This window comes from Ictalurus furcatus, chromosome 24, assembly GCF_023375685.1.
Source record: "Ictalurus furcatus strain D&B chromosome 24, Billie_1.0, whole genome shotgun sequence".
In the NCBI taxonomy this organism is placed as follows: domain Eukaryota; kingdom Metazoa; phylum Chordata; class Actinopteri; order Siluriformes; family Ictaluridae; genus Ictalurus; species Ictalurus furcatus.
The window spans coordinates 3317512-3337536 of record NC_071278.1 but is presented as its reverse complement, the minus strand read 5'-3'; the positions used below and the strand labels follow the sequence as shown (position 1 = coordinate 3337536).

Genomic DNA, 20025 nt, shown 5'->3' with positions numbered 1-20025 from the left:
GATTAAAGGGGAGGGGCTTTAAAGGGGGAGAGGAATTTAATGCCCCCGGTCCTGAACCGCTTCACTGGAGAAGAGACATGGGCCGTTTTTTTTTTTTTTGGAAGAAGAAGAAGATTAAAAGAAGTTGTTCAGAAGTCGCTGATTAATTTTCCATTACAGAGGCTTTGAAAGTAGTTCCGGCTGCAAGACAAATCACGTTTATATTACTGCGCACATTATTCTGATGCATTGTCACTGGACGCTCCACATAACATGTTTAACAATAAACATACAATTTAACCAAGAATATGTCAAATTGTTTATTTAACATTTACCAGGAGCGTTAACTGGACGATTAATGATCCGGGGCTGAGCCCAGATTCTTCTCCATCGAAAAAGTTTTAAAAACGTACTTCTAAATAGATAGCATTTTTTTTTGCTTGCATGTGAGGGCTAATTGCTTAAAAAATTTAAATGTTTGCAGGACTACCAGACTGATAAAATATAAAACTTTTTGGCTATCTAACACGAGACTAGGCTAGCTTGGTGTCTCTAACCAAGTGGAGGTACACTAAGCTATCACTGTATGGGTTTAGCTGGTTACGATGCCATGCAAAGTACGTTAGCGGTCCTTATGCTCTGCTCATATCATGTTCACGGGGAGTTTGCATGTTCTCACCGTGCTGCGGGGGTTTCCTCCGGGTACTCCGGTTTCCTCCCACAGTCCAAAGACATGCACGGTAGGTCCGTAAGTGTCCGTAATGTATGTGTATGTGATTGTGCCCTGCGATGGAGTGGCACCCTGTGATGGAGTGGCACCCTGTCCAGGGTATACCCCAATGCTTCCCGGGATAGGCTCCAGGTTCCCCGTGACCCTGAAAAGGATAAGCGGTATAGAAGATGGATGGATGGACTAACTGACTGTGAGCTAGCGTTTGAGAGACTGTCAGCCAATAAGACACGAGTATTTCCACGTATTTTCCTGTAAACCCTGAAGATATAAAATTACAACACCGCCGTCTTCTTGTACTGACGTTCAGTTACGTAGTGACGAACTGCTCCGAGTGGAAACTTCGGGGCTACAGTCCCAAATGCCCAGGCCGGCTTACGCCCCTGATGTTTATTTATGAAAGGAGTCTCCAGTGCCAGCACTTTGTAAGACAGTTTTCCACCACAGGAAAGTTTTCAGGACAGAGGAGTTTATTTTTTTTCTTTGTGATTTCTCTGTAACATGACAAGCTTTAAAAAAAATCATATTAAATTCAGAGGAAGACAGAGGGGGAAAAAAAAAAGAGAGGAACGAAATGTTTTACGGACTTTCCACAACGTTGTTATTATTTTTTAAGCATGACATGTCACTCAATAACAAATTAAGAACTGGAGTCGTTGGGGAATTGTTGTGGTATAAGAGGACATGCTGTTATAGGAAAATAAACGTCAGGGAGTTGTTATATATAACATATAATATACTTCATCACACCATCCTGTCACTGATATGGAATCAATTACTTTGTGTAATTCATCGTTTACTTTTAAGCCATTTTCCTCATATCTACTGACATAAATTTAATAAACTGTTAGTCAAGTCTCCTTAATGAACGCAGAACTTTTCCACTTGGAAAGTCACAAAATGAATCATTATAAAAATCATATTTTTCTTTATTTCATGTAAATAACAGAGCTCGACGACCATTTAACAAGAAAACCGGTTCCTGTTCTGAGATCAGAGTTTAGCACCAGGTCCTGGTCGTTCCACATCGAGGGTTAAGGAGGCAGCTGCTGGTTCATCCACCAGCCAGAAGAGCTCGCCCTGGGTCGGAGCGACGAGGGCTGCAGGCAGGACCGGGCCGTCTCCACCCTCCAGTACTTGCTGTGAAGGTCAAGAGAAAAGCAGAAGGAAGGAAAAGTGTGTGCAGTTCAGTTTCAATGTTATTTTTTGCTCATTACAGCATTTCTTCCTTCTCCTTGCAGAAATAAAGCAGAACTGATGCAGAATATGTGAAACATCCTTTTTTATACATGCCTTGAGCACGGGGGCTTTGCTGCCTCCGGTGGACACGAACACCACGCAGCGGGCCGCGTTCACCACGGGTAGTGTGAGGGTCACCCTCTGAGGCGGCGGTTTAGGAGAGTCGCTGATAGGAGCTACAGTCTTCTGCTTTTCCTGGAACATAAACACAAATGACGAGGCACTAAAGAGCAGGAACAAGACTTTTACATAACCTTTATGTACTTGTAGAGTTTATATCACGTGTAGATGACGTATGACAGGCTTTAGTCACCTAGCTCATGTTGAATGCGTAGGACTTGAAGATGTTCATTAATAATGACACCCTTCAAATAAGTGCTGAGACAAGATGTAACTTCCTAGACTCACTATTCATGCGTTCTCTGGATCTTAAAAAGAATTTTAATAATACATAATCAGTAGACACGGCACGATGCTAATTTGTGTGTTTCAGTACCGATACTCATACTGAAACCTCGAGTATCAACGAGTATCGATACCCACCCCTTTATTTATTTTTTTTAACTGAAGCATACTGTATAAATAAAAAAAAAAATAGAGGAAAAAAAAAAACATAACTAAAAAGATGACAAAATCAGTTTGTTTTCAATTCAATCACTTGAATTGCATGGCAAATATAATAACTATTAAAATGTATAAATATAAAAAGTATAAAAATCAACAATAACAACAAAAAAGTCCCTTCTACGTAAACATTTCCAGCCCCAAATTTTTTTTTCTCCAAATGCAGTCTTTTCCTTTTTATTTATTTATTTATTTATTTAATTTTTTTTTACAGGATCGGATTGAATTCATTCTTTTTTTTCCTCGCCATTATTCAATCCACCGTTTTTGGATGGCATCGGCCCACGATACCGATCTTTGCTTTCGGCTCGGCACCATCTCTCCTGATCAGTATAAATAAAAATCATAATACTGAATCAGTCACAGAATCACTGGTGCCTTTGTAAAGTTTGAAGCTTAAGCGCAAGTTCGATAACGTTAAAAAGTAGAATCCCTTAAACCAGGTGCTATTTAACGTGAACTACAGCTATCTTATTCAACAGTGTCCTACGTAGCATGCCAAGTTTCCCGTCCTGGCTTGGTAACAACTTTGAAAGTTGTTAATGTTTACTCGCTTCCACGCGTGACGTTGCTTCAAACTCTTTCTTTCATAATAAGATCTTGTAAATGCACTGGGAACATTTCCGTAACCTTATTGTTTGGTGGTTTGAGGTCTTTTGGTGAGCTGTAGGCTCGGTTGTATTATCCATCTCTCTAATGTTGGCTAGTTCTGATTGGTTTCCATTAGCTGGCTTGCGAACTAAAGACTTATATACGTTATCATTATGTATGTGCTGGTTCTGTGGGGATTTTATGTCAGGACAGGTGGTATTTTGCACGACGGAGGGTAATTGACGTTGGAAAGTCGCCGAATTCTAGTCAAGGTCTCATCCAGGGTCTCACAGAGCCGTGAGAAGACTCCGCACATAAATGTCTTAGCATTCAGGTCTCACCTGTAATAACGGGTGGTCTGGGAAGAGAGAGCACGTGTGTCCGTCAGGTCCCATGCCGAGCAGCAACATATCAAACACCGGCGTCTGCTGCGTGTCGAACGCCTGTGGAGACGTGAGGAGATGTGAAAATCAGACCGACAGAGTTGGCGAAACGTAAAACACGTGCTGGAAATGTGTATTGTTTTAATCGGTGTACCTTACTCAGCTTGTTGGCGTAATCCTCAGCGCACTCCTGCACCGGTAAAGACGGCTCGATCGTCAAAACCCTGTCGCCTGGAATGTTAATCTTTGAAAACAACTGGTTCTGAAGAACGGAAGAAGTCGTGGATGGATTAGTGATGACACGCTGCCTCCATCAGGCTTGTCACAATTCTTACATCGACACAAAATCAGATCTATTTGTGTTGATTGTGATTAACAGTTAAATTCTACTATTATATGTGCAACATATAATATGATATGATATATCACACAGGGCAAAGAGTGGGCATATATACGTTTATAAATATTATTTTTTATTCAATACAAAAAGATACTGATATCAAATTGTTTTTTTCATTATTAATACCTTATAAACGATTTAGCCATTTTTTTTTTCTTATTTATTAACAATGAAGGAACATCACTGTCTTAATTTTATCCTAAGGGTATACAAACTTTTGCTCTCAACTGTATGTACAGAAGGCATCTTCAAACCATTTCACCATTAATTGCTGTGGCATTACATGTCATTTGAACCCTTTCAACGTTTTGTCTTTGTTTTGTGGTGTAACAGGAAGCTATAGTTGTGTTGTAAATAACGAGGATTTCCTGTTTTTGCCGTTATACATTATTTATTTATATAGTTAAAAAAAAAGGAGTACATTGTTTATTGTTCTATAACCTGTGTGTAATTCTTTTTCGACAGTTAGATGAAAATGCAATTTAAATATACATACACGGTCAATTTTAATACATTCTGTTGCTTGATTATTATTATTATTACACTCATATATTCCATAAGTGTCATAAAGTCAAGAGAAAATACAATTTAATTCGTTATTCAAAAGTAATCATCAGGCTAAATTTGCAGAACTCGAACAGGCCCTACTTGGAGGTTCAATCATGAGGTTCTGACAGATTACTGTACATCAGCACACGCTTCCATTTACCTTGTAAAGTCCATAAGTGCTCTCGGGATCATGGAAAGGAACCAGCCGCTCGTCGCAGAATCCCACCAGCCACCGCTTGCAGTCCAGGTTCGGCACGGCAGGCAGCTCCTTACTCAAGATGGACACCAGACTTCCTCCAGAAAGACCGAGGGAAAACGAGCCAGCGCCGTCGCTGAGTGTCTTCTCAGCCCGAGACGCTATGAGATGGGCCAGAGCGGGGCCGAGCTCGGCTGCTGAAACAAACGCCACGACTCTTCTTCCTGACATCGTCCCCTGGGATCACAGCAGGGAGAAGAAGAGTGTAAAATATCCTCAGATTTGAGACCAATAACAATAAAGTGCAGAATAGTTTTGGCGTGATGTTAGGTGTGCAGCAGGGGTGTGGTCATATGGGTAGCACGGGATGGCTAAAATAAGCCTTGTGACCACATCACATCTCTGAATGATTATTTACTCCTGTGCAGTTCATACAGACTGAAGGAGACAATAAGTAATATCTAGCTTGTGTTTATTTAAAATCATAGCCAAATTCCTACAGGACAACTATTAACATTGTCCCGAACCAATAAGTGAAGTATAAAACGCTCGAGTAACCTTTACCACCAGGAAGTTGATTATTTTCCCATACCGGCACGTCCTATAGTGTTTAAATATTAAAACCAAAGCAACTAGCCAAGGAATGACATATAACTATGTAAAATGTCCCTGAAACAAGTGAGTTCCTGTTCTCACTTATGTTATAGCAGCTACAAACAGACATTTCCTCTCCAGCCTCTTTTTTTCCCCTCCTTCCTGAAGTTACTAGGACAAAAGAAAATACACCTTGTTTTGTCACGGAGAAACCACAAACTGTCCAGAGGTCCTTCTCATGACAGAAAACTTACAAAGACTCCTCGCAAAACGTCTCCTTACAGATAACTTATATCCATATCGACTATTATATCTTTTTCTTTGTTAAAGAACAAGACATATTTATTACCTGTTTAAGATTATGTTGAGAGACGGACACGTCCCAAATTGAATGGATTAACTGTTGCTATAGAAACGATAACGTTTCAGAACCTGCGATTTGGATTACAGAAGGAAATACAGTCAGAGGCACGGTTATAGAAACCTACAATAATCAACACCTTCCGGCCAATCAGATCTGAGAAAGCAAGAACACTGTGGTATAAAAGGGTTTATAGGAAATTAGTCCGAAATGATACTTTATAAAGCATTCAAAGTTTAACCCACATGTCTGAAACGTGGCTACGGCCACGACGTGCTTTAATAAAATAACACACAACAGGTCGAAACTGGGATTGACGAGGTTCAGCGCACATCTGTTGGAGATAAAGCAGGCACAGTTACACTGCCAACATGTAGGAGCTTCTCAAGGCTTAAACTGGGGTTTTGGTTGAGACAGACAGGAATTCACTCAGTCTGAGCTCAGTCATTATGTGACTAAGAAAAAAAAAAGGAGGCTTATATCATCATATCATATCAAATGCATTGATATACTGCACAGGTTCCCACCTCTGGTCCTGTCCTGTCCAGTGTAGTGTTTTCTCTGCTCTAAGACACCCACTTCATCTCAGGAAGGGCTGATGATGAGATGATGAGTTGAACCAGGTGTATTAGAGCAGGGAAAAACACGAAACATGCAGGGGCTGGGGGGTTCTCTAGGACCCTGTGGAAACCTGTGCAGCCAATGTGCTATAGTAGGATCTTTCTAAGAAACCTGGGGAAGATGCACCTAAGAGGAAGCACACACACACACACACACACACATATAGCCAATAACAACTTTTGCACGTGCTAATATATGAGATAATATACATTAACAGTGTTATCGAAAAGGGAATTACCTGTTCCGCTTGGTAACCTGTTAGGCAGTTAACTGTAGCTGTTGCAGCTGCTTTACTTCCTCATACGACGTGACCACAGCCAATCAGCAGCTTGAAGAACTGTCGCTGCCTTCATTTGCTGAGCGGAATTACCGTAAATACGGCTCACACGTGCATGTGCTGTCGCCGCTCATGCGCATGCGCAGACCGAGCCATGATCCCAGAGCCGTAAATATTCTCTCAGAATTGATCTATTATTCTAAACTTTGTTTTTTTCACTCAGGGAATATCCTCTAGTATAGAGACATTTCCACAGACCCTCTTATGAGCACAGAACAATATATATGCACGAAATTAGTTAGTTTGTTTATTTATTTATTAGCCTTGTCCACTTACTATCAGCCATATAGTGCTCTACTATAACAGCATATTTCCAGATTTTTATTAAAATTATAGTTATAGATACATGCGACATATTTTTTTTTAAGATTAAATTAATTGTATGGATTGTTGTGTACTGTTTCCTTAACATTGGTTTGTTTAACTTTATTTATTGTCTAAGTTTTATTTGTTTTAATGTTAAAGGTGCATCATGTAAAAGTGGAAACTTTCCACACATGAGCAGGAGTCATATAGTTGCATTTCTATTTCTATTATTATTATTATTATTATTATTATTAATTTTAGCTCCATTTCAATAGATGGCAGTAAAACTGAAAACACACGAAGTGACCACCAAAACATTTTTTAAAAGCCCTGCGACACCGGGTTGCCAAATTGGACTAAATTAAATAAATTCAATCTCCGCGTCAAGCCTTACGAAGTGACTATAAACAATCCCAGATTTGAGAAATCCGATCAAATCTGAATTATCTCCCAGAGCACAAGGTTGCTTGTTTCCAATCTAATGGACTGACTAATGTCGCATGTTTTCTTGTGACCTGGCAACCCTGGACCCATCGCCTCCACATGATCTTCCTTGTTTTCCAACATGGTAGTCACGAGCTGAGGGCAAGCAGCATATGCAAAACTTTACTTTACAGCACATAACATGTTTTAGAGGCTTTTGCACGCAAATAAGCGGCTTTATTTTAGTCTTTACCTCCATATATTGAGGGAATAAAAGATGTTGACGCCTCTTTCTGCTTTTCAGACTCGGTTAGCTGATATTATGGAAACATTGGCCAAAACGGCGGTGTTGGAGATCAGTAAACTTGTGGAGCTGGAATGTAAAATCCTCCTGTCTGAGGTGACCCGAGGTCAACATGAGATCGACTTCCTGAGGAAAAGACTGCAGCTGATGGAGAAACACATGTCAACAAATAATACAACTCAGAACCAGGAGGCTGGAGATACTGGAGCATCAGCACTGCTTACAGCAGTACAGGAGCACAGGTCCGGAACAGAGATCCACAGCTCCGAAACAGAGATCCACAGCTCAGAAGCAGAGATCCACAGCTCCAAAGCAGAGAACCACAGTTCCGAAACAGAGATCCACAGCTCCGAAACAGAGATCCACAGCTCCAGAACGGAGAACAACAGCTCCAGAACGGAGAACAACAGCTCCAGAACGGAGAACAACAGCTCCAGAACGAAGAACCACACCTCCCGAACGGAGAACCACAGCCTCAGAAAGGAGAACCACACCTCCAGAAGAGAAAACAACAGCTCCATAACAGAGAACCAGCCTCATATTAAAAGGTTATTATACCATGTGTGTTAAAGGGAACATACTAAAGGACTAAAGCGCCGCTGCATCGCTCTCTTTAGGTCGAGACGAAGCAAGCACTAAATCCCACTGCACCACTATTATCCTGTGGTGCACTGGGTAATAACAACTAAATAACAACTAATTAAATGTGGGTAATAACAACTAAATAACAACTAATTAAATGTGGGTAATAACAACTAAAACTGTCCGTTGCTTTGAAATAAGGGTAAAAGTTAGTAATAAAATAGGAAACTTGGCGATCAACTTTGTAAATTTGTAAATGCAACTTAAAGGGTCTTTCATGTGCCATTCTTTAGGTCGGGAACTCGCATGTCGAGGGTTCAACACATTATTAAAGTCCTCATGAAATCAACATGGAAGTTTTGTGACTTTTAGTATGAATGTGTTCGTCTTAAGGTTATCTATAAGCTAGTGTGCTCCAAAACAATGAAAAAATTCGCATTTAGAGGATATACGCATTCACAATTTACACTCTCTCTCCACCACCGATACGGATCAACCATTTTGATGACATCATTCTGCACTTTCGGATTTTCTGTCCAACCGAACGCTCTCTGGAATCCGAAGCGTCCCGTCTCCAACATGATAAAAATCCATGGTCCTGAGCTGTGAGGTAAACTAAATGCTATTGGCTATTTAAAAAGGAGGAGGAGCCACTCGATATGCCCCGCCCTGTCTTCCTGTTTCAGTGGAAATTACCTCAACACGCCGAATATCGCTGAGCGTTTCAAGGCGCTTCATTACACTACACACTAATCAGGTGCTCTTGCTAGACCGAATACTCGTTTTGGAGCGAAACTTCCTCTTAAGATTGTTTTTGATTGTATCTAGAGAGAGTGAGCTGGAAGAGTTCAGTGGGGGTGATGCTGCTTTACTCGACACTCCTGTGACCTCTGAACAGGACCATGTAAGTTTTCCTTAATGCATTTTTTTTTTTAATGAAACTGTCAACACGAAACATATTCTTAAAGGGATGCGTAACGTATAAGATGCTATATCCTTTTAATATTATGTAGGCTGATATGAGAGAGAAACAGCGTGACTGTCGTCTGCAGCAGCATCACGGAGAAGAACCGACTATTGAAGTAAAGGTTAAACAGGAGGGCTTCTGGGACGCTGAATTAGGAGGAGACAAGACGAGAGATGGCAGTCAGTTTCTGCTCATTTTTTTATCGAATTTCACCTGATTAAAAAGTCCAGTCGTATAATGTTTTCTTCTCTGAGAGTTTTGAAATGTAATATAACATTTTATGAACACGTTTGATATAAATATAGACGTTTAAGACAAAAACATATATCTATAAATGTGATATAAGCATTTATAGTGCATACGAATTGCTGGACTCGATATTTATGTTAACCTTTATGCTTTTATGTATGATAATCATAAATTGAATTCATATTCAATCATAAGTGAGCATTAATATGAATAATTGTGTGGTCATTTGTGACTTGCAGTACACAGCACTGAGGAAAGATCCGCCAGGCATCTCAGTGATGAATCTGCTGACAAACAGACTCATCCACAGGACAGAATCTTTTTTGAAAATAATTTACACGCCCCTGAAGGACCTGCTTTAAAAGTGCGCTCGAGCGCAGAGATCGACAGCACACAGTCTTATCTCCTACCGAAGCCCGTCAGGAGACGCGTGGCCTCCAGGTTCAAGGAGGAGAAGCGCTTCGCGTGCCCGCTCTGCACAAAGTGCTTCAAGTGTTTCAGCCAGCTGGAAATCCACAAGCGGAGTCACACGGGTGAGAAGCCGTACAGGTGCACGCTGTGCGGTAAGAGGTACGCGCAGAAAGGTCACCTGTACACACACCAGCGCACACACACGGGAGAGAAGCCGTACCGCTGCATGCACTGCGGCAAAGCTTTCATCCAGAAGTGCTCTCTGGACATGCACCAGAGAACTCACACCGGAGAGAAACCCTTCATCTGTGTCGAATGTGGGAAAGGCTTTACCAAGAAATTCAATCTGAACAAACATCTGGTTGTGCATTCAAACGCCAAGTCTGGCTTCTGTGATCGGAACGGCAGAACCGTGAACGGACCCGGGCTCCGTTCCTCAAGCGTCGGTCACTGAGATTTCGCTGACGATTTGACACCTCGAACTTCGAGAACACTTTTACATACTAGCATAACATAACTTTGATCAAATTGCCTCATCTTATCACGTTGCTGTTTCAGGGAATGTTAGCCGAGTAATGTTAGCTTTGTTGTCTAATAGTCATGACATAATTCGCTTTAGATTGTATGGAGGGGAAATCTCCTCAACCACCATCAGTGTGTAGCATCCACCTGGATGATGCGACGGCAGCCATAGTGCTCCAGAATGCCCACCACACACCAGATATTAGTGGAGAGGAGAGTGATGTAGGATGTAGGAAATGGAGATTATTAGGGGGTCATGATAGAGAAGGGCCAATGGGGGAATTTCACCAGGACTCCGGGGTTATACCCCTACTCTTTTACGAGAAGTGTCCTGGGATTTTTAACGACCGCAGAGAGTCAGGACCTCGGTTTAACGTCTCATCCGAAAGACGGGGCTGTTTGTACAGTATAGTGTCCCCGTCACTATACTGGGGTATTAGGACCCACACAGACCACAAGGTGAGCTCCCCCTGCTGGTCTCACTAATACCACATCCAGCAGCAGCCTTAAGCCCAAAGTATACTTCGTTTTTTTATGTGTACGCAAGCGTATGTGTACAGTCATACGCATAGCCTTTCAAAGTATACTCCGTTTGGTCGATGCATGCGCTTTACAACAACTTGCACTACCCCTTCTGGCCTACAAGAGTCAGTACAGAGCAGTAAAGCAGGTCTTCTGGTGTGAAGGACTACAACGAAGAAGAATCACAACAACACAAAGAACAATGGAGGAGAAAGACATGCTGCTTCACTTGTTGTTACTAGCGGAAGAGGAATTTTGTTTTTATAAAAGAGAAAGAGAAGATGTGTCTGTGTGACTTCTCGACCAGAAAACAGCGAGGGATGGGCGAATTCAGTTTTTTTCTTTGACCACCTTGAGAATCAACGGCCCTGGGTCACTGTTGCCACCTTGTGGAACGACTAAATAGTGCAAACGACTTAAATGCGCATGTGCGACCTGCGCGTGTAAAGTACGCACGGTTAGAAAAGTCTGGCGGCGCACATACGGTACTCTGCTGATGACAAAATTTGCGTCACGCGTACTTTATGCTGTTCCTAGCGTACGTGTAAAGCGTGAAGTATACTTTGTGCAGGGTGATACGCCTCTGGTAAGTTAGCTTATGAGCATGAACTTGTGGTAGCAACCTGTGGTAAGGTAAATAGGTAATAAAGCTAATGTTACCTAACTAACATTAACTGAAACTATAACCCGTGGTAAGGTTATTTCAATAATGTTAGCTAACTAACATGAGCTAGAGCTGGATAGCAACGATAATAGATAATCGACTGAACTAGCATTAACTGAAACAGCTAGATAACTATCTGAATTAGCTAGATAATGATGCTAATGTTAAATAACAATTAATGGAAAAAACAACTTCTGCTAAGGTCATTTTGTTTCTTAGACAGTGTTAGTTTTTTTTAATGTTAGCTTTATTATCTAGATAACTAACATGAACTGAAACAGTACTTGAGGATAAGGTCATTTTAGCAAAGTTAGCAAGATTGCAAAGCAATCGCGGAGCTAGCATTAACGAGGGTCATTCCTATGTTCCCAGGGTCCTATGTTCCCCAGTTCAATATTCAGTTAACACCCATTAAGTAAACCTTTCCAAAGCTTTTATGCAGTCGGGACTCATTTTCCCAGAGCCTTATGAAATTAATTACCTTTTAACTTTAAACCCCAAATACACATTTAACTGTAATGAATTTCCTGGTTACACAGTTGCACTGTTTGACCATGTAGTGCACAGTTATAGAAGGGAATTATTTATAATCGCACTATCCGGTGTCACCCAGATGCGGACGGGTTCCCTTTTAGGTCTGGTTCCTCTCAAGGTGTCCTCCTCATATCGTCTCAGGGAGTTTTTCCTCGCCACCGTCACCTCTGGCTTGCTCGTTAGGGATGAATTTATTAATTTCAAATCTATATCCTGAATTGATATATTTCTGTGAAGCTGCTTTGGGACGAAGCCCGTTGTTGAAAGCGCTATACAAATAAAAACGGAATTGAATTTAAACGAATAACAACAAACAAATGCTACAAATTTGTTTAAAATCCATCCTTCATCCGCACTTGAAATGTATGAACGTTATGAACTTGGAGAATGAACCAGGTTGCACACGCTGAACCCTCATTTGTGCTGTTCTAAAAGTAGCTGTTAGTCTCTATTCATACAGTGCAAGTCTATGCATGAACAATATTGAAATGTATACACTACACTGAAGAAATGCCGTAATGTAGCCTATAAAACACAATAAACCGTCATAAAAAGAACAGAATGTTAAGTATGAACATGTTCCAGCTTTCACTTATGCTGAAGCCTAACTCCAGCTTTAAATCGCCATGTGTTCATTATGTACCATATAAATCTGGGGAACATAGAACCCTGGAAACATAGGTATAGTACGCTCCCCATTAATGGAAACAGCAACTTCTGGTAAGGTCATTTTAGCTCTTAGGTAATGGTAGTTAAGTAATATTAACTTTGTTATGTAGCTAAATATTATTAACTGAAACAACAACTTGTGGCAAGATCATGTTTGGCTGCGTTAATTAGGTAACACGAGTCACCGAGCTAGTTGGGTTGGATCGCTGGGATTTAGCAAGCTAGCTAACGTAGCTAAAATACCTTACCACAGGTTGTTGTTTCAGTTCAGGTTAGTTAGGTGACTTTAGCTTTGTATCTATCTAACTAGTGCTGCTAGCTAATTATTGCTAGATAGCTAAACACTGCTTAGAAAAATCATCCCCCTTTCGTTTTTCAGAAATCCTCGTAATATTTAGTTATGAATGTGCAATGAAGTGAAATGAATAAGATAATGTTACTTGGGTGACTGGCTAATTACCTGTTTTGTGTCAGTTTTTATTTCTTTGCATAGCAAAGATTTTTACAAGGCTGTTGTTGAGATTTAGTTGTTTTTTTTTTTTTTGTATCTCGTGAAATGTGTTCCAATAACATTTAGATTTGGAAACTTGTTAAATTGCTAACTAGGTTTTAACAAACCAAGCTAAATATATATATATATATATATATATATATATATATATATATATATATATATATATATATATATATATATATATTAAAATACAGCTATGCCCCAACGATTCTCTGGTAAAATGTTTTATTTCAGAATGCAAACAAAAACAGTAAATATCTTGGCTACTGTTAGCTAGCTAGCATAAACAGAACCACCAGTTCTCTAACTGTATGTAATGTTATGTGTGTAGCTAAACATTTTTACAAAAGGAAGCGATGATAGACATTGAATTCTTTCCATCTCTTCAACTTCAGCGTATCATATTTCCTCACACCTTTGGCGAAGCTGCTAATCGTCGTCACTCGAATTTAATGTGAAGAATTGAGCGAATCTGTCACATGACGACACGGAGGAAGGGAGATGTAGCTCGGCTGTTAGAAGGTTTCTTTTGTTAGAAAGGTATATGGTTCCATTATTTTTATGTATTATTTATCTGTTCTTTAATTTAGCATTTTTTCTTTACAAAACAGCCCCCCCCAAAAAAAAACAAACAAACAACAACAACAACAACAAAAAAAACACCTTCATGAGACAACCGAGAATTAAGAGTTAAATGACTATATGATATCATGCTTGTGCAGATGAATCATTTTAATGGAAAAAAACCCCCCTCGGATTGTGATTTAGGAACAAACTGAACACGTGTTCAGACGTGATGAGTGATGATTTCCGCCTGCAGTCCTTGTGAGGCTAACCGGTGGCCATTGGTTTCAGTTGCATGTTAGCAACATTAGCTTTGTATCTGTAGTGCAGACGTGAAGAAGACAGAAACCTACAGGCAGCAAACATGTCTGCTTTAGGTTGATTAGATTCAGACTATGGACTGTCTGAAATCTGAACCGTCTCCACACCCCACCTTTAATAAGAAGGGAAGGGAACAGGGAGGGGGGTTATTTTTGGAGGTTGTGAAGCACAATCGCGCCCTTCAGGCTATATTTACACTTTCCCCTTTGGTACACACATGAGCCCTTCTACTATTCTGAGATTTACGGTAAGCAATCCCAGCAGCCCCTTCTCCATTTCCTTCCACAATAAAGTAAAGAAAAAGCGCTGTGAGGGAATAGCCCGAGGTCAAACAGTGCCGAGAAGGAGAAGTGTAACGCGGTGACACTCTTAGGAAAGGTGTTTGTGCTTGATTTATTCATCACCATAACAACAACAACAACAACAATAGTAATAATAATAAAGATGGTGGAGACGATGGTGAGCGACTCCCATTTTCAGAGCCAGTTAGCGTCCATAATGGAAATGCTGGCCAAAACGGCCGTGCTGGAAATCGGCAAACTGGTGGAGGAGAGTCATGCGGTGTTCAGGAGAGAGCTTTCCCGCAGGATCTCAGAAAACGAGGGTCTGAAGAAGAAGTGCTCTTTGTTAGAGAGCGAGCTGAAGGCGAGCAGGAGGAGCACACAGGACAGAGCCGAGGCGCACAGTGTGCCCAATAAAGGTAGGATTTTCATTTCATTTTCAACATTAAAACACTCTCAGACCACTCCTACAACATACAGGACATCTCACCACGCAAATAAAGCCGCACTGGGTTCTTCTACAGTCGCACAAACACAGGTAAACAGCTTATTTCAGATGTAAACAAACACTGTCGTATCGCCCATACAGCATTTCTTCTACTTCTAATAAAGACGCTGTAATTATACAGTAAGGACACAAATAAAAGGTCAAATTCGTGGAAATATTTAACAAAACGCTTTTTATAGCAAACTCTTCTTCTACTTGTAATAAAGCTGGAGTGGTTTATTCTACAGTGACACAAATACAGGGAAATGTTTTATTTCATATGTAAACAAACACTTTCATATCAGGTCAGATTTAATATAATATTATATAATATCAGGTCAGATTTAATATAATATCATATCAGGTCAGATTTAATATAATATAATATAATATATCATATCAGGTCAGATTTAATATAATATTACCACTAAACGCTTTTATATCACTTAGAACAGTGGTTTTCAAAGTGGGGGCCGCCAGGGGGCGCCCGGGGGGGGCCCTCAACAATTTAGTGTGAAAAATAAATAGATACAAGATTCTCTCTTTCTCACTCTCAGACAACCACACACACACGCACACAATCAATTCCTGATGTAATGTAATGTAAAGATGTAATTATTAATTAAAAAAAGGGGGGGATATATTCAGAAGTCTGTATTTTTAATGTGTTTTAAAGACCTCTTTCAAAAGGGGGCCCTCGGTCAAATGTTAATGCCATTTGGGGGGCCTTGCCCTGGAAAAGTTTGGGAACCCCTGAATTAGAACATACAGTGTTTCTTCTACTTCTAATAAAGGTGGAGTAATTATACCATTAGGACGCAAATAAATGATACCATATCAAGCTCATCATCTACTTCTAATGAAGCTGGAGTGTTTGTTCTACAGCTACGCAAATACAGGCAAACCTTTTATTTAATATGTAAACAAACACTTTTATATCACTCATAGGGCATTTCTTATAATGCTAATAAAGCTGGAGTGTTTAGACGTCCATCCATCCATCCATCCATCCATCCATTCATAAGTGAAATCAAAAGACTTCCACACACTGGAAGTGTATTAAATAACAAAAAAACAGAAGTATCTGAATCCTTATTTCCCCTCTCTGTATCTTACACTTATAATAAAGCTTCAGTATTTATTCCACAATGGCGCAAATAAAGGCATTTTATTATGTGGCATCCAAAAGCTTCATTTTAATCTTACTTTAAATGTGGAGTATCTATTCCACGCTGTCCGTGCAAATAAAGGCAAAACTAGTTGTACTACTGAACCTTCAAGCTTTATCTTAATCTTACATTGTGTCTATCTGATCTTATATTTATCTTTTTTTATCTTACACTTACACGAAAGCTCCCTGAGCAAATAAGCAACGTGTTTTTGTTTCATTTTAATTTATATATAATGTCCAGTTTCATTCTTTATCATTAAACATCTTGATCTTACTCTTACATTATGCACCGTCGATTATACTTATAACGAAAGGAATCTTAACACTATTTGCTCAGGAACCTTTAATTTAAGTGTAAGATAAGACATATATGTTCAAGTAAGAAAACAAAACAAAACAAGGTTAAGATTAATTTTATTTAACCTTCAGCATCTTTATCTTAATCTTAAGCTATTTTACACTGTGCAAAATAAAATTAAGACTAACTTTACTCTTTAACATTAAACACCTCTATATCACTCTTATAGTGTTACATGTATTCTTACATTTATAATAAAATTACTTTATACCTGTATTAGATGCCTGTGCGGAGTGATATCAAAGTAATACAGCTGTTTTATTATTTTATTTTAAAGTCTGAGATCATGTACAAGTCCACTTGGCTGAAGACACAGCTGTGATCGCGCTGTAAATTTGTAAACCGATGCGCTGCTATTGATGACTTTTTGTGTATGGAGAACATTGTGTACGTTAACTTGCTTGAGCTTTCACTTTGCGACATGTGAGAATGAATATCCTTTGCGTTGAACAGAAGCCGGACATCGTCCCACCATCGAAGGCGTGTTTGGGAAGGAGTGGTGTATGGACCTGTGGAGAGACAAGGAGTCCAGTGCGCTACACAAGCATCAGAGCCATGTGGACCCGTGTATGATAGAGGTGTGTGTGTCAGTGTCAGTCCATATTTCTGTTCTGTTCCAGCTCTCAGTCATGTAATTAAGCTGGAGTAATAGCATGGCTCCTTTTTTTTTTATTTTTTTTTAATGAATATAAAATTACCCCAGTGTTCATTAAATTTTTTCTGGATGCTGGGGCAGTAAAACTGGTAGGGACTATAAATTTACACCCTAACAATTAATCACAGTAGTGATGAACAGTGATCTGACTTTCAAGAAGTCGTTCACGTCACTGTAAAAAGTGCCTGAAAGGTGCGGCTGTCTGGGTGTGGGGTGGAGCAGTCTGAGGGTGGTGCTGTCTGAGGGTGGTGCAGTCTGAGGGTGGTGCTGTCTGAGGGTGATGCAGTCTGAGGGTGGTGCAGTCTGAGGGTGGTGCTGTCTGAGGGTGGTGCAGTCTGAAGGTAAAGTAGTCTGAGGGTGGTGCAGTCTGAGGTTGTCTGAGGGTAGACCATTTTTGCAGACTGATGGTTGGGGCAGTTGGAGTTTGGGGCAGTCTGAGAGTGGGGCGGTCTCAGGGTGGAGCAGTCTGAGGATGGTGCAGTATGAAGGTAAAGTAGTCTGAAGGTGGAGCAGTCTGAAGGTAAATTAGTCTGAGGGTAGAGCAGTCTGATGGTGGAGCAGTCTGAGGGTGGAGCAGTCTGAGGGTAAAGTAATCTGAGGGTAGAGCAGTCTGAGGGTAAATTAGTCTGAGGGTGGAGCAGTCTGAGGGTAAAGTAATCTGAAGGTGGAGCAGTCTGAGGGTAAATTAGTCTGAGGGTAGAGCAGTCTGATGGAGGAGCAGTCTGATGGTGGAGCAGTCTGAGGGTAAATTAGTCTGAGGGTAGAGCAGTCTGATGGAGGAGCAGTCTGATGGTGGAGCAGTCTGAGGGTAAATTAGTCTGAGGGTAGAGCAGTCTGAGGGTGGAGCAGTCTGAGGGTAAAGTAATCTGAAGGTGGAGCAGTCTGAGGGTAAAGTTGTCTGAAGGTGGGACATTTTGAGAGATTTGCAGTCGGATGGAGAAGCAGTGTAATGAGGATAGAGCACTTCTAGGGCAGGGCTGTCTGAGTACATATTGCCTGTTTTATCTTCTTGCTAGCATTTTTTTTTTAAAATCGAGGTCACTTGCCAGCCCTTCTCAGTCCCGAGCAGTATGAGGGTGGAGCAGTCTGAGGGTAAAGTAATCTGAGGGTGGAGCAGTCTGAGGGTAAAGTAATCTGAAGGTGGAGCAGTATGAGGGTGGAGCAGTCTGAGGGTAAAGTAATCTGAGGGTGGAGCAGTCTGAGGGTAAAGTAATCTGAAGGTGGAGCAGTCTGAGGGTAAATTAGTCTGAGGGTAGAGCAGTCTGATGGAGGAGCAGTCTGATGGTGGAGCAGTCTGATGTTGGAGCAGTCCGAGGGTAAATTAGTCTGAGGGTAGAGCAGTCTGAGGGTGGAGCAGTCTGAGGGTAAAGTAATCTGAGGGTGGAGCAGTCTGAGGGTAAAGTAATCTGAGGGTGGAGCAGTCTGAGGGTAAAGTAATCTGACGGTGGAGCAGTCTGAGGGTAAATTAGTCTGAGGGTAGAGCAGTCTGATGGAGGAGCAGTCTGATGGTGGAGCAGTCTGATGTTGGAGCAGTCCGAGGGTAAATTAGTCTGAGGGTAGAGCAGTCTGAGGGTGGAGCAGTCTGAGGGTAAAGTAATCTGAGGGTGGAGCAGTCTGAGGGTAAAGTAATCTGAGGGTGGAGCAGTCTGAGGGTAAAGTAATCTGAGGGTGGAGCAGTCTGAGGGTAAAGTAATCTGAAGGTGGAGCAGTCTGAGGGTAAAGTAATCTGAGGGTGGAGCAGTCTGAGGGTAAAGTAATCTGAGGGTGGAGCAGTCTGAGGGTAAAGTAATCTGAGGGTGGAGCAGTCTGAGGGTAAAGTAATCTGAGGGTGGAGCAGTCTGAGGGTAAAGTAATCTGAAGGTGGAGCAGTCTGAGGGTAAAGTTGTCTGAAGGTGGGACATTTTGAGAGATTTGCAGTCGGATGGAGAAGCAGTGTAATGAGGATAGAGCACTTCTAGGGCAGGGCTGTCTGAGTACATATTGCCTGTTTTATCTTCTTGCTAGCATTTTTTTTTTTAAATCGAGGTCACTTGCCAGCCCTTCTCAGTCCCGAGGGCGGGGCAGTCCGAGGGCGGGGCAGTCCGGGGGTGGCACTGTCTGGTTTAATTATTCTGTACGATTTCTCTTTGTTAGTCTATTGATCTGATGGAAGATGATGGACCCGACATGATCATCATCAAAGACGAGACGTTTGACGACGGCCCGGGTAAAAGCAAGCCACAAGCCAACTCGAGGAGCAGTGAGAAAGGTGCAGTAACCTAGAACCGTAAATACTCCGTGTTCACATGTTGCGAAGTTCACATTTCACTTTAATGACCTACAGACCCTGCGTTCTCGGGTGTGGAACGCGACGTGGCCCAGAGCAGTGAGGAGTTCCTCCCGTACGCCGCCGCGCTCGCCAACACGCCGCCGAGACGCGCGGCCGAGCAGCCGTTCGACGTCAGAGCGGACCCGAGACCGTCTGCGCTCGAAGACGCCGCCACGTCGTCCAACGTGAGCTCGGAGGAGTTCGGCGGATTCTTTCCCGCTAACATGCACCTGAACGCCCCGAAGAACTTAACGTCCGGTCCGGAGCAGAAGAAGTTTGAATGCGTGTTCTGCGGGAAGAACTTTAACTACTTGAGCTATTTAAAAGTGCACTTACGGACGCACTCCGGAGAGAAACCCTTCGGCTGCACGGTGTGCGGTAAGCGCTTCGCTCAGAAGACGTACCTCAAAATCCACATGCGCACTCACTCCGGAGAGAGACCCTACACGTGCATGGAGTGCGCCAAGAGCTTTTCTCAGAAGAGTTCGCTAAATATACACCTGCGCAGCCACACCGGAGAGAAACCGTACAGCTGCGTGGACTGCGGGAAACGCTACGCATATAAACACGGCTTCAACATCCATCAGTGCAACGGCTAAACCTGTAGCG

The 20025-nt window shown here is 41.6% G+C and overlaps 2 protein-coding genes across 2 annotated transcripts in view; one reads left to right on the top strand and one right to left on the bottom strand.

Moving 5' to 3' along the window:
- Positions 1-1155: 1155 nt before the first annotated feature.
- Positions 1156-6707, bottom strand: pgls (6-phosphogluconolactonase). The gene is made up of 6 exons (XM_053613088.1): positions 6506-6707; positions 4656-4928; positions 3701-3808; positions 3505-3606; positions 2003-2143; positions 1156-1849 (listed from the first exon to the last, which is right to left on the bottom strand). The coding sequence occupies exons 2-6, from the start codon at positions 4920-4922 to the stop codon at positions 1703-1705; spliced, it is 765 nt and encodes a 254-aa protein (XP_053469063.1). The 5' UTR covers positions 4923-4928; positions 6506-6707; the 3' UTR covers positions 1156-1702.
- A 776-nt stretch (positions 6708-7483) lies between these two features.
- LOC128600799 (zinc finger protein 235-like) overlaps positions 7484-20025 on the top strand; it is a 15089-nt gene continuing 2547 nt past the window's right edge. Inside the window, exons 1-8 of the mRNA XM_053613497.1 lie at positions 7484-8185; positions 9048-9123; positions 9233-9365; positions 9675-10292; positions 14470-14856; positions 16907-17031; positions 19242-19356; positions 19432-20025. The exon at positions 19432-20025 is cut by the window's right edge and continues 2547 nt beyond it. Coding sequence (XP_053469472.1) covers positions 7611-8185; positions 9048-9123; positions 9233-9365; positions 9675-10292; positions 14470-14856; positions 16907-17031; positions 19242-19356; positions 19432-20015 — 2613 coding nt within the window. The 5' untranslated portion in view covers positions 7484-7610 and the 3' untranslated portion in view covers positions 20016-20025. The remainder of the gene's footprint in view (positions 8186-9047; positions 9124-9232; positions 9366-9674; positions 10293-14469; positions 14857-16906; positions 17032-19241; positions 19357-19431) is intronic.

Bases quoted from the DNA above. Each gene is read 5' to 3' on its own strand.
- pgls (XM_053613088.1), bottom strand. From the start codon at position 4,922: ATGTCAGGAAGAAGAGTCGTGGCGTTTGTTTCAGCAGCCGAGCTCGGC. The intron at 3,809-4,655 runs GTAAATGGAAGC...TCCGTTCTTCAG, and splicing joins GCACTTATGGACTTTACAAG to AACCAGTTGTTTTCAAAGAT. The intron at 3,607-3,700 runs GTACACCGATTA...ACGTCTCCACAG, and splicing joins ACGCCAACAAGCTGAGTAAG to GCGTTCGACACGCAGCAGAC.